The 13,653-nt window shown below is 48.1% G+C and overlaps 1 protein-coding gene across 2 annotated transcripts; it reads left to right on the top strand.

Moving 5' to 3' along the window:
• The first annotated feature begins 438 nt into the window (after nt 1–438).
• LMNB1 (lamin B1) lies at nt 439–12,909 on the top strand. 2 transcript variants are annotated; one of them, XM_075324824.1, is made up of 12 exons: nt 4,059–4,095; nt 4,175–4,280; nt 4,415–4,571; nt 7,592–7,717; nt 7,948–8,118; nt 8,490–8,615; nt 8,719–8,939; nt 9,034–9,259; nt 9,338–9,442; nt 9,760–9,879; nt 11,624–11,731; nt 12,185–12,908. In XM_075324824.1, the coding sequence occupies exons 1-12, from the start codon at nt 4,074–4,076 to the stop codon at nt 12,215–12,217; spliced, it is 1,521 nt and encodes a 506-aa protein (XP_075180939.1). In that variant the 5' UTR covers nt 4,059–4,073; the 3' UTR covers nt 12,218–12,908. The 2 variants fall into 2 exon arrangements, with proteins under 2 accessions (XP_075180946.1, XP_075180939.1); XM_075324831.1 differs by lacking the exons at nt 4,059–4,095; nt 4,175–4,280 and adding an exon at nt 439–1,083 and having other exon boundaries at nt 12,185–12,909.
• The last annotated feature ends 744 nt before the right edge of the window (nt 12,910–13,653 follow it).

Below are 13,653 nucleotides of genomic sequence, written 5' to 3'. Positions count from 1 at the left end.
CCAGTGCTGGGCTTTGTGTGGCTGAGACCCCGCAGATAATCCCCGCTCCATATAACGCGCCAGACTGCAGCCCCCGCCGGGCGCCCCGGTATAACGCGCCAGACTGCAGCCCCTGCCGGCCGCCCGGGTATAACGCGCCAGACTGCAGCCCCTGCCGGGCTCCCCGGTATAACGCGCCAGACTACAGCCCCCGCCGGGCTCCCCGGTATAACGCGCCAGACTGCAGCCCCCGCCGGCCACTCCGGTATAACGCGCCAGACTGCAGCCCCCGCCGTACACGGGGACAATAAGCCGGCTCCCATCCCCCTCCCATTGTACGGCCTCCCCTCCCCCAGCACCTAAATCTCCACAATTTGAATTTAGTTTCAGGCTCGGAGTGTGGGCGCGTCGCGTGTCCCCATTGGCCGCAGGGCACCACGTGATCATTCTGGCGCCATATTGAGGCCAAGCCTCTCACTCGCCGCTGTTCCTGGCGGGGAGATCGCAGCGTCGCTCATTGTGCGTCCGCCGGATTCAACCGAATTATTCAGCCGGGCCCGGGACGAGTCCAACGTCTCCTTCCGCATCCAGGGATTATTTTTCCTTCTGTTCCATCCGTCGCGGGCGCTCGGTGCCGCCTCTGCTCATTGAATCGTCGGTGCAGCCGGTAGAAAGTTTGTGTGGAGCCGGGCCCTGTCACGTGCGGACAGGCGGTTTTACGGCAGCTTCCATTGTAGCCTAGCCCATGGCGACCTCAACCCCCACTGCCCCGCGGCAGTCCAGCCGGAGGGGCAGCATGAGCACCCCGCTCAGCCCGACCCGCATCTCCCGCCTGCAGGAGAAAGAGGAGCTGCGGCAGCTGAATGACCGCCTGGCCGTCTACATCGACAAGGTGCGGAGCCTGGAGTCCGAGAACAGCGTGCTGCAGCTGCAGGTCACCGAGCGGGAGGAGGTGCGGAGCCGGGAGGTCACCGGCCTCAAGGACCTGTACGAGACCGAGCTGGCGGACGCCCGGAGGAGCCTGGACGACACGGCCCGGGAGAGAGCCAAGCTGCAGATAGAGCTGGGCAAGCTGCGGGGCGAGTACGAGCAGCTGCAGATCAGGTGAGCCCGGGAGGGGGGAAGAGACCGGGAGGGGGTGAGACCGAGAGAGAGGGCCAGGCTGCAAGAGCTGGGCGAGTACGAGCAGCTGCAGATCAGGTGAGGGCTGGAGGGGGTGAGACCGAGAGAGAGGGCCAGGCTGCAAGAGCTGGGCGAGTACGAGCAGCTGCAGATCAGGTGAGGGCTGGAGGGGGTGAGACCGAGAGAGAGGGCCAGGCTGCAAGAGCTGGGCGAGTACGAGCAGCTGCAGATCAGGTGAGCCCTGGAGGGGGGGAGACCGGGACGGCTGGAGGGGTAGAGAGGGCCAGGCTGCAGATAGAGCTGGGCAAGCTGCGGGGCGAGTACGAGCAGCTGCAGATCAGGTGAGGGCTGGAGGGGGTGAGACCGAGAGAGAGGGCCAGGCTGCAAGAGCTGGGCGAGTACGAGCAGCTGCAGATCAGGTGAGCCCTGGAGGGGGAGATCGGGAGAGAACCAGGCTGCAGATAGAGCTGGGCAAGCTGCGGGGCGAGTACGAGCAGCTGCAGATCAGGTGAGGGCTGGAGGGGAGCCGCTGACCGGAAGGTATGAAACCTGGAGGGGGGGAGACCGGGAGAGAGGGCCAGGCTGCAAGAGCTGGGCGAGTACGAGCAGCTGCAGATCAGGTGAGGGCTGGAGGGGGGAAGAGACCGGGAGAGAGCCAGGCTGCAAGAGCTGGGCGAGTACGAGCAGATCAGGTGAGCCCTGGAGGGGGACCTCGGGAGAGAACCAGGCTGCAGGTAGAGCTGGGCAAGCTGCGGGGCGAGTACGAGCAGCTGCAGATCAGGTGAGGGCTGGAGGGGGAGCCGCTGACAGGAGGGGGTGAGACCGGGAGAGAGGATGAGAGCCCGGGAGAGAACCAGGCTGCAGGTAGAGCTGGGCAAGCTGCAGGGCGAGTACGAGCAGGTCGGGTGAGCCCTACGGAGGAGGGGGGAGCCGATGACAGGAGATGGGGAGTCCGGGAGAGAGGCAACCTGCGGGGCGACTACGAGCTGCTGATCAGGTGATCCCGGCGGAGGAGGGGGTGTCTGGGGGTGTTGAGCCGGTGACAGGAGAGGGGGTGCCCGGGAGAAGCTGCAGATCAGGTGAGCCCCGGGGGGTCTTGAGGTATGGGGGAGTCTGGGAGACAACCAAGCTGCAGATAGAGCTGGGCAAGCAGAGGGGCCACTACGAGCAGCTGCAGATCAGGGGGTGAGGGGGGCTGGTGACGAGGAGGGGTGTGGCCGGAGGTGGGGGCTCTGGTGACAGGTAGGGGGTGGGTAGCCTGTTCTGACAAGTTGGGTGGGGGGCTGTCAGACCTCCCATGTTATCACTTCCAGTTGTAGGTATCTGAGCTCTGTGGGCTGCAGAGGTATCTGAGCTTCTTGTCAATCATATGGCTGCTTCCAGAGAGCAATAGTCTGCATTAAACCTTACAGCACATGTTTGGGACAGGTTGTGGCCAGCTGTCCTGGCTCCTGGGCCGGCAGCATGTGTTGCCTATCACTTGCTGGGTACATAGTGAAGGGTTCATTGTTTGGGGTGAGCAGCATCCTGTCAGTGGGTGTAGCGCGCTCCCCTCCCCCTGCTCATTCAGCTGCACTGTACCCATCATCCATTGCTCACACCCTCACTACTTCCTTCTTTGCTGCCAAAAACAAGTGCTCCTTTCCCGCCTCTGCAGCCTGCTAAGGACTGTACAACTAATGGTGACCTGGGCTTCACTCATGGCTCTTCTCCAGAATGTTGTGCTAGCCACAGGGGCATATGGGGTCATCAGTGTCTGGGATCAGTGTAGTAACAGATGGCAGCAGTGACCCCGGTCTACCTTGTGTAGCTTAGAGGGAGATCCTTAAGAGGCTCATATTAGAGGTCTGCGTGTGATCTCATGTCTTGCTGAGGCTCCTCGGCAGCGATCTCTGGACGAGGCACGGTTGGCTTAGGGCTCACTTCTCATGCATATAGGAGCCGCTCCATGGGTGAGAGGAGCACAATGCCTGTGCCGGAGGTTGGGTGTGAGCGCGAGGGAAGAGTCCCTCACCTAAAACAAATCTATTGTCTGGTTTCTTTATTGCCGGTGCAGCTGGTGACTGCAGTGATTGGCGAGGGTCTGTGTGATTAGGAATGACTTATCGCTGGGCTTTGGAGTCTGCTACTAAATGCAGAGTGTGTGGATGAGGGTGAATGCGGTGGTCTGCAGCTGCTGTAGTGTATATGATGTACTGCAGCTGACCTCTTCACATTACTATATGGCATATAACCTAATGCAGCCGACTAGTCTTTCTAGCTCCCCTCCTGTTGTGGACTCACGTCTTGTGTGCAGGGCATCTCCCACACGATTTGCTGTGCCACACTGAGGACGGGTTCACTTACTGACATGGCGGTGTGGTGGAGTTTGGGGGTCTTAACTTTCTGCCTGTTAAGGCGTTCTAAAGTGGGCTCAGGTGCTTGACATCCTGCCCTCTGGCCGGACCATGTACTGTGGCAGCTGCTTCTGGAATGGGGCCAGTCAGTAATGTGAGCCATGGCAGCTGACAGCCACTTGCTTACAGACATAACCCTGAATGCACAAAGGATTCCTTTGCTAATGTCAGTTTAAACAAATGTATCCATATAAAGCGAATGTGCAGGACATCTGCCTGTAATATTTTCCCACATGTGCTTCATAGTTTCTAGTAACAGATTGTAGTGCCCGTGTGGATCTGCAGGAATTGGCCCAAGGAATTAACTGCTTTATATGACACCCGTCCTGTGTAAGGATGGCATACCTTGTATCTGCTGACAGATTTTAGAATGATGCTCTGCAGGTACTATGAAAATAAACTGCAGCAGTATATAACATAATGTCGCCAGCTTATTGTGAGCGCCATTGCTTATTACAGACCTTTTGGTTTCCCAGTGTTGTACAATGCTGCCCCCGTGTGGCAACATGCTGGTGGTGTACCTGGAAGCTTATCCATGTTGCGTGCATATAAGATCATCTGAGTGCCAGCAGTGGGATGAGATTTCGTGTGATCACAGGTGCTGATTTGACCATGTGTGGCTCCTGCTTCAAATACTAAGACCAGACATGTTAGGTAACAAGTCATGTTGTTTCCAGAGCTGCCTGGTGGCCATGTGATTCCACAGACCAGGAAACTCCTTTCACCCCCTCCCATGCCAATGAACCAGGTCAATGTGCCTTTCCTGTGTCAGAATCCATCTTGGTATGTAGTAGCTGGATCTATAGACTTCCTATTTGATGTTCAGAACATATAATTGTGCAGTTTTCCTAATGAATCGTAATATAATCATTTAATAAAATATATTAATAGATATTGGATACATTGTCTTCCTATAGTTTCTCAAAGAAAGAATCCGACTTTAATGCTCTGCAAGGCAAATTCCGGGACAATGAGGCTCTTCTGCACACCACAGATGCTGCACTTGTCACTGCAAAGGGGGAGAGGAAGGCGCTGGAGAAGGAAGTGGAAGGTCTCCAAGCCGAGATTGGGCAGGTGAGTACGGGTGCTGCTCCTTGGATCACATCATACATAGCCTGACTGTCATACTGCAGGGCTGACTTCTATTTTATAATTACTGTGAAATATTCATTAGATTCTACTCCTGACCAGCACGCTAAGAAAACGGGGTTAAATTAGTTTCCATTTTTAACAAATGTGACACTGAAGTTAAAGGGAACCGGTCATCAGAAATTTTGCTTTAAACTTAAAAGTTTCCCCCTCTGCAGCTCGTGGGCTGCATTCTAGCAGGTTCCTGTACTTTTTGTGGCCCCTTTTTAAACCAAATTAAATACTTGTACCTTTTGCTATGTAAATTTTGTAAATCGTCCATGGGGGCGGGCTCTCTGCTGACCGTTGCTGTTCCTCCAGCAGATTTACGCCGCCCTCCCCCCAACGCTGAATTTCATATCTCAGGACGCCGCCCGTGGTCCCGCGCATGCGCTGTGCGACTGTAGCGGGACTGTGCACGTGTGACCACTGGTGACGTTTTGCGCAGGCACGAGGTTATGGGCGGCGTTGTGAGTGTCATCAGCAAGTGCCGCCCATAACCTCGTGACCGCACTTTCCCCTCTTCCTCCAGTGTTCTGCGCAAGCGCTTGCTGGCCAGGTGACCTGACGTCACCTCTTTCCCATCTTGCCCTGCTGCAGATGGGAAGGAGGTGACGTCGGGTCATTTGGCTGGTGAGCGCTTGCGCAGAACGCTGGAGGCAGTGGGGGAAAGTGTGTCCACGAGATTATGGGCGGCACTTGCGATGCAATCACAGCGCCGCCCATAATCTCGTGCTTGTGACACACGTCACCAGCGATCCTGGCGTGGGTGGCACCTCGGGCACAGTGGGCGGCGTCCTGATGGATGAAATGGAGCGTGGGGGGACGGTGTCAATGTGCTGGAGGAACAGCAACGGTCAGCAGAGAGCCCGCCCCCATGGACGATTTACAAAATTTACATAGCAAAAGGTACAAGTTTATAAAGTATTTAATTTGGTTTAAAAAGGGGCCACAAAAAGTACAGGAACCTGCTAAAATGCAGCCCACGAGCTGCAGAGGGGGAAACTTTTAGGTTTCAAGCTAAATTTCTGACAGGTTCCCTTTAAGCATTTGGTAATCTACGCCTCAATTCCTCATGGATTTTATCAACACTGCTGATGGACATATCTGATGACTGTACTATAGTCAGGCTAGCGTCTGTGTCTTGATCAGATTTGTATCCCCTGAAGGGAATGGTGAAGGTTCCTAGCTGTAGGTGTAACATCTGTAGAACTTTATCACTTCTTAATATTTTCTTGACATCAGCCGTCCGTGTGCGGTGGAAGTCGGGAGAGAATGTGTGAAGTAGAGGATGACCCCTCCCCATACCCAGCAGATAATAGAGGCAGACCCTGGCTGTATCAGCCAGTTGTTGAGCGGTTAATGTGACGGCAGCATATAAAGCTCACCAGGTCCAAGTTGTGCCATTCCTAGTGCCCACACTGGCCATGGCACCCAGGAATCTGCTGAAGACCCCCACCCCATAGCTGTCTGCCTTTATGGAGCTCTGTTGAAATCAAGCCTGTGCTTGGGAGGAGACTGATTTTTACTAAACATTACAGTACTATGGTATCTCTCAATATAGTACAGGCGATCATATGATCACAGGTTCAAGGGGACTGACAAATACGCTAAACCTTAAGAGAACAAAAAAAGCCTTTTTTTCCACTCTATCATAGAAATATGAATACGAATGGGACGAAAAAAGCCATGTGATTTTGAGTTCTCAGTGATTTTGCTGCTACTGTAAAATGCTACATAAAATACACAGGGAAAACGCGTGTAAACTTTAAGGGCTCATTGCAGGGCCGGCCCTGTGCATAGAGCCTGTAAAACTCTTTAACATACACTGAAGCCAATTACATCAGTGTTTATACCAGAAAACTCAACTTTGTGCTGCAGTTATGTCTCGGGGTGCGTGCCCACAATCAGTGTTTGCAGCATTTTGGGTGCAGCGTGTTTTCACTGCATCCAAAATGTTGTACTGTACAAGCACAGCGGATGGGATTTATAGAAATCTCCTGCCCACTGTGTGTGTATGGCCGGCAGCGGAAACTGACCTGTGGTGTAGCTTTCCGAGCCACAAACATTGATTCCTGGCTGTGGAGTCGCACGCATCCTCCGTGGAGAGAACATAAGCGAGAGACCGCAGAACTCTGAACCCTGATAATGGGCACAAGCAGCTGTGGTCTCCTGCGGAGGAGACTCAAGGCCCCACAAGTCAAGATTCGCCGTGTCCAGGACCCTAAATGTTGCGACTTTTTTCATTTCAGTTTCAAGTGGGTGGGGATAAGGTTTTGCTACTCACGCCTGCAAAATTCATGGAAAGTGCCAGTGTTATGCCAGAAATGTTTTTCCATTTGCTGATCGGCGTAACGTTTCTGGTGAAGCACATGCCACTAATAAGATTGTCAGCACAGAATGACTCCTCAAAGTACAGGCGCTCTGTACACTGATGGGGCAAAACATTAAAGTGCAGCTTCCCACCTGCTTTGTTTTCCCTTCTATCTCCGTGTGTGTGTGTGTGTGTGTGTTGCAAGCTCTCCGATTTCTAGCCTCACACTGGATAAGATGGAGACGTTTTGTTCTCAATCTTCTCAGTGTCCGTAATCCGAGACAATTGCATCACACTATTCTAACACTTGGATTAAACTGATCAGTTTGATTGGTATGATTAGCACACTCAACCCAGTTCTCTTGGATGAGAGAATCTATGGTCATGTGATCCAAGCCCAATAGCTACTGGACCTGACAGATTCCCTTTTATGTACGTCTTTTGTTTTTATTTTTTTTTCCTCTTCTCTGTTAGGTTTGTATAAAATTGTAAAATATGTAGTGTCAAATCAGTCATACATTTATTACTAGGGAGTGAATATAAAACTATTTCAGGTAATATTTTATATTTTTGTACTTGAACCTCTGGTTTGGTCAGAAAACAAATGGAGTTCTCACAGTTCATTAATCCTGTTCATTAATTTGTATTTCAGTTTGAGGCTGCATTGGCAAAGTTGAAGTCACAGCTTGGAGATGAAACTCTATTGAAAGTGGATCTTGAAAATCGTTGCCAGTCTCTGAATGAAGAGCTGGAGTTCAGGAAAAATATATATGAAGAGGTAAATGACCTTTCTCTGCAGAGTGCTAATCGCCCTCCTGCCCCCACATGGTCGGTTATACTTGTAACCCCCATATCTGGACTTATGTATGGAATTACTTCTGAATACATGTTACAATATGAATATGCCCTTATCCCAAGATCTGTAGCACCTGCAGCTATATGGTTCTATCACACCTTCAGTTGCTTGGAAATTGCTAATGTTCATTTTCTAAAAATCCTATTTTTCAGGAGATTAAAGAAACCAGAAGGCGACATGAGACCCGTTTGGTAGAAGTTGATTCTGGACGGGTTGTGGAGTATGAACACAAACTTGCTCAGGCGCTTTTAGATATCCGGACACAGCAGGAGGAACAAGTAAAGTTCTATAAAGATGAACTTGAGCAAACTTATCATGCTAAGGTATGTCTGACGCATGTTATGATGTTGCTTGGTTTACACGTGCACTGTTTGCTAGATTGTGTTTTTGTTTTTTTTAAAAAAAAAATCCCATTTGCTGTTGAGTAGAAGTTTGCTGAAGCCTAATTTTGTATATAATGTATGTAGAACTTATGGAGCCACAGTTTGCACTGTTAAATGTAACCTTACTATTGACACCTGTTTACCGAAGAGTAGTGTTTCCCCATCAGCTGCATATGAAAGTTGCTGTAATCACATCATTTCCTTCGGAAATATTGTGTTCCTGTTTGGTGCTGACGTTAGCACGGTGATGTCTAAATTAGGTGTGCTTCCTCTTTTCGCTCACTATGTTAACTTTGACTTTGATATTTCAGCTGGAGAATGCTAGACTGTCTTCTGAAATGAACAGCTCCACTGCGCACAGTACCCGTGAGGAGCTGATGGAGAGCCGCCTGCGCATTGACAGTCTCTCATCCCAGCTGTCAGATCTGCAGAAAGAGGTATACTGTGGTTTTCATACCACTTTTTGTTTTTCTCCTCCCTCTTTCACTGTAAATGTGAGAGCATGAATTTCTCTGAGATTATAAAGGAGCTTGTCTTCAGTCTAGGGCATGGTATGACCGGATGCAAGAATTGGAAGAATTGCTTGCTAAAGAAAAGGATTCTTGTCGCAGAATGCTTGCAGAAAGGGAGCGGGAAATGGCTGACATAAGGGACCAGATGCAGCAACAGCTTTCAGATTATGAACAGCTTTTAGATGTCAAATTAGCCTTGGATATGGAAATAAGTGCATACCGCAAACTGCTGGAGGGTGAAGAGGAAAGGTAAGACAGCTCTGTGAGCTGCTACTTGTCTCCCAGTTTTCTCTGCTGTAGACTCATTCACCAAGTACCTGAACGCCTCATGTCTGTGTTTTAGGCTAAATCTTTCTCCCAGTCCATCTTCCCGTGTGACTGTATCTCGAGCGTCTTCAAGCCGTAGTGTGAGAACTACCAGAGGCAAAAGAAAGCGGGTTGATGTAGAAGAGTCAGAGGCTAGCAGCAGTGTTAGCATTGCCCACTCGGCTTCTGCCACTGGTAACGTGTCCATTGAAGAACTGGATGTGGATGGCAAATTTATCAGACTGAAGAACAACTCTGACCAGGTTAGCTGTGCTAGTCTACACTCGCTGTATAGAAGTCTTGCCTGTGGGCTGCAGTTGTAATGCCTGGTATTATTTCAGGATCAACCACTCGGAGGCTGGGAAATTGTCAGAACAATTGGAGAGACCTCAGCAAACTACAAGTTTACTTCAAGATATGTACTCAAGGCTGGACAGACTGTTACAGTAAGCAACGTTTTGGAAGGGCATTTAATAGTTTTTGTTTTTTTTTTTCACCACTATTCCTAGAACAACTTATGTATTCAATATTGATCATCTAAAAGGTGAAAAGTGGTCTTGTTAAGCCTCTGAATAAAGTGTACAACAGAAAGTTGAGACAGCCCTTAAATGTACTGTGATCCTAAACTATAATGGAGCAACCGCTTAAGGCCTGTTACAGTGCTCCCCTTGTGGGACCTAGAGATTGCTTACCTCCCCCCACCCCATCCTTCTTTCTATTAACTGTGTATATATTATACATTTTATTTTTTTATTGCCTGTAGGTTTGGGCTTCTAATGCTGGAGTCCTCGCAAGTCCTCCTTCTGACCTCATCTGGAAGAACCAAAGTTCTTGGGGCACTGGTCAAGATGTTAAGGTTGTCTTAAGAAACTCTCAGGCAGAGGTGCGTCTGTTACCGTCACTGAACTTTAGTGGAGTGCAGCAATTTATCTTGCTTCTCATGTGGAATTGCTTTTGAAGCATGGAGCGAACCGGGAAACCTGCACTAAAAGAACTGCCTTATACCATTATCCTACAAATTTGTTTGCACAGGAATGCAGTGTTTTTCTCGTATTCACTTATAGGGGATTACTGGATTCTTCACACCACCAGCCCTTTACATATGGCAATTTAAAACCAGCACTACTTCTGGAAAACTAACACACTGGCTGCTTTTTCAGCTATGGAATTTCCTTTGTCACAAACTGTTACTGTGCTGTTTTTTTTTTTTTTGTTGCCCACCCCTTCATTGTTTTGAGTAATCTTACACCTCCTGCAGTAAATGATTTGGAGAGAACCTACTAGTGGCTTCTCATGAAAAATTTCACAATTTTAGTTTTACACTTTGGTCTCTTGATGTAAAGATAGTTGTTGCATTGCGACTTCTCATCTAATGATCATCAAGAGGGATGTTCTCTTAGAGAGATTGTCAACACCAAATGACTGTTTACACTTAATACAGGCGCACTATGATGTTAGAGCCGTTAATGAAAGAAAAGGGGGCTGGAGGTTGAGCTAAACAAGTAGGTGGGAAGGTGCATTTAAACAAGTAGCCCTGCCATGACGTGTGAGTGCTTGTACTGGGGTTGAATAGACATACCTTGCTGACAGTCCCTTTTTATAATGCTAAAAATTGTTTTCTCTGGAATATTTAGTTGCATGCTACTTTGCCCCCTCCACAGGCTGTACTTGTGACTCTAACTTTTTGTTCTGCCTGGGGATTCCTCACCTTCTCCCATAGGGGCAGGTATCTGTGAATAGAAGTGTGGACTCCCTGCCAGTCTGTGACATGTTTTCAGCTGTGACATCACGACTAATGATGGTCGAATAGTAATTACTTGTGTTTAGGATTCATTACAAATAACCTGAAGTACTATTCCGGTATTTGTCACTCCTAACAAGCCTAATGTAAATCAATGGGGAACCCTTGAATGTTACTTGTCGAGTACTGGAATAGTACTTTGTATTCAGTAAGGATAATCCGAACACTGATAGTAACTATTCGCCTATGGGCTCATGTCCACTTGTGATTTTCATGTGCGAGTGCGATCCGATAAATCGGATTGAACTCGCACCAGTGTTAATCTATGGGACAGTGTAATTTTCTATGGCACGAATCGTGCTCTCGGTGCAATCGCAGCATGCTGCGTTTTGCAGCGAGTCTCAGCTCACGCACCCCCATGTAACCCTATGGGAGCGTGTGAAACATCACACTGCACGCGCATGTTATGTGACTGCAGTGCGATATACGCAGAGACAGACAGCGGAGGAGATGGGGACAAAGTGTTCCCTCCCTCTTCTCCGCACCTGTGATACGATCGCAAGATCACATCACAGTTGCATGACCCTCGGCTGACACTCGCAGCAGAGGGTCATTAGCGTATCGCTTCTGATGCTCTCGCATCACAAGCTATACACAAGTGGACAAGAGCCCTATCACTAATTGTGAACACAGCATGTAATACTTCAGACAGGCAGAACTAGAGTAATGGGACAAGTAAGGCTCATTGTTTTATGCAGATGAAGCCTGTAGAAAAACAAAACTTGACAAAACATAATTCTAGTGCACTGTAGCAAAAATTGAGTTCCGCCTTACTCAGTGCTGTAAGCCAATATGTCGCTTAAAACTATATTTCTCTCCTTTTTAGGAGGTGGCCCAAAGATCGACTGTTTTCACAACATCTATACCTGAGGAGGAAGAAGTTGATGAAGAGGTAGAGGTTGCAGAAGAATTTGAAGCCCGACCTCGTCGGCAGGTATGTAGTGGGGGAGTGGCCATTCAGTTATTTCCTTTTTTCTTCTTTAAATCGATAGTGCCATAAGTAATTGCACTGTAGCTATTGTAGAACTTGGGCTTTTCTCTGTACATTACTTAAAGTGAATTCTTGTGGTGTGTGGGGTGTTTTTTGTTTTAACCAACCTAAATGCAATAGTGCAGCAATTGACTGATTTGACGGGTTTCCTCTAAGCTGTCATTTGGACAGAATATATTTTTAGCCTCTGGCTGTGGTATGTTGAAGTCACTGACGGCAGGTACCTCTTTGAAACTGAAATAAAGCAGTAGTAGGTTGTTTACGCACATACAGACCTGCATAACCGTATACAAAGTGTGGCAATAGATTACAAGTGGCTAATCTGCAGCGAGTTTAGTATGTACCTAGAAGCAGAGGTTAAACATACATTGATCTAGATTTTCCTGTTTCTTGTAGGCCGCTGACAACAGAAGCTGTGCTATCATGTGAAGCCGTGACCTGTCTGAGTTTGGCCGCCAGACCTGAGCCTCTTAGGAGTGTGACCCCCTTCATTGTTGGCGTACAGCATAAAATGCCCGAGTTAATGGCCTTACCTTTTTTTATTACAGTGATGGGCATTTGGCCATTTTAGGAATTGTAAAATGTGAATTGCCAGGTTTTACACTGATTCAGGATGAAATGTTAATGTGAAGGCCATGTATTCCTCAGCTGTTGGTCGTCGGTGACAGCAGGTGAAGGTGCTCTCTGGTTGGAGGCGCACAACATTTCTGCTTCCAGCATTTTTTGTACTGAATTGTTTTTACTTTCTACTACAATCAAAATTTTAAACCATTTTACTCCTCGGCTTTATTGCAAAGGTGTTATTTGTATTATGTGAAAAACGCAGCTGTTTTATTGGCATTTTTTTAGATTAGTTTGGGTGGGTAATGTTGTAGCTATTTTAAATATGACACCATGGTTTTAAGTAAAAATAAAAAAAAATCTTTTTAATATGGTTCTCTTGTAACTTTTTTGCACATTAGATTGGCTTTTCTTTGTCTAACCTGTACATACACCAGACAATGAGCATATGAAAGCATGCAGAATTTTCCTCTTAAAGGCTTGCAACTTCTTCCTTTAAAACGGTTACATTAAAGCTTTTTTTTTCTCCCACCCCATTTGTTAACCTTTAAAATAAACGACTTTGCAATGTGTCTTATCAGAGAAATCTGCTTCTTTTTCCTCTTGAGATAAAACAAGATGAGCAATTAACCTTCAGTTATTAAAAGGTAATACCGTAGTACATGTAAATGGCGGAGTACTTGGTTGCCACTGGATTAGTGTTTAAAAGCCATCCAACCACAATAAGTTGTACCCAATCAGGATGGAAACTAATGATGGGCAAGCACTACAGTGCTCGATACTTCGGTACTTGAGTGAAGCTGGTCAGACACTCAGACCGGCTCAACTTGAGTAACTCGTATTATAGAAGTCAAAGATTGGGCAGTTCAGCTTTCTACATACATACAGCAAGCCATAAACAGTGCATTTCCGGAGAAGGGATGGCAGGGATGCCTGCTTGCATCGTTATGTGAAGCAAGTCTGTGCTTTGGTGTTCAATGTGTCATGAATGACAAATCTGAGCACCTGAAATACTCGGGCCAAGCACCCGTGCACCACAATGCTCAATCAAGGGCCGAGCATGCTTCCACATCATTAATTCTAACGCTTGGATTTAACCTCTGTATGAGCCAGTAGGCCTCAAAATAGATGGTGACAGAGAGACCCAGGCCTGACTTTCTCCTTGACTGAACTTTCTCTCAATTCATGGGTAAAATCTGTATTCACTGAATACAGAATATTTATAAAGGATGACTGATCGTGCCCATCTCGGTGAAGTTCAATGGATGGGGAGCATGAGATACAAAGATAGTGCTCAAAGTTCT

Source organism: Anomaloglossus baeobatrachus, chromosome 1 (genome assembly GCF_048569485.1).
Source record: "Anomaloglossus baeobatrachus isolate aAnoBae1 chromosome 1, aAnoBae1.hap1, whole genome shotgun sequence".
Classification (NCBI taxonomy): Eukaryota; Metazoa; Chordata; class Amphibia; order Anura; family Aromobatidae; genus Anomaloglossus; species Anomaloglossus baeobatrachus.
This window is presented reverse-complemented; position numbering and strand designations above follow the sequence as displayed.

What these genes read in the sequence shown, in the direction of transcription:
- LMNB1 (XM_075324831.1), top strand. Translation starts at nt 725, where the DNA reads ATGGCGACCTCAACCCCCACTGCCCCGCGGCAGTCCAGCCGGAGGGGC. An exon ending in CTGGAGGGTGAAGAGGAAAG is followed by an intron (nt 8,940 to 9,033) that starts GTAAGACAGCTC and finishes TCTGTGTTTTAG; the next exon opens with GCTAAATCTTTCTCCCAGTC. An exon ending in AAGCCCGACCTCGTCGGCAG is followed by an intron (nt 11,732 to 12,184) that starts GTATGTAGTGGG and finishes TGTTTCTTGTAG; the next exon opens with GCCGCTGACAACAGAAGCTG.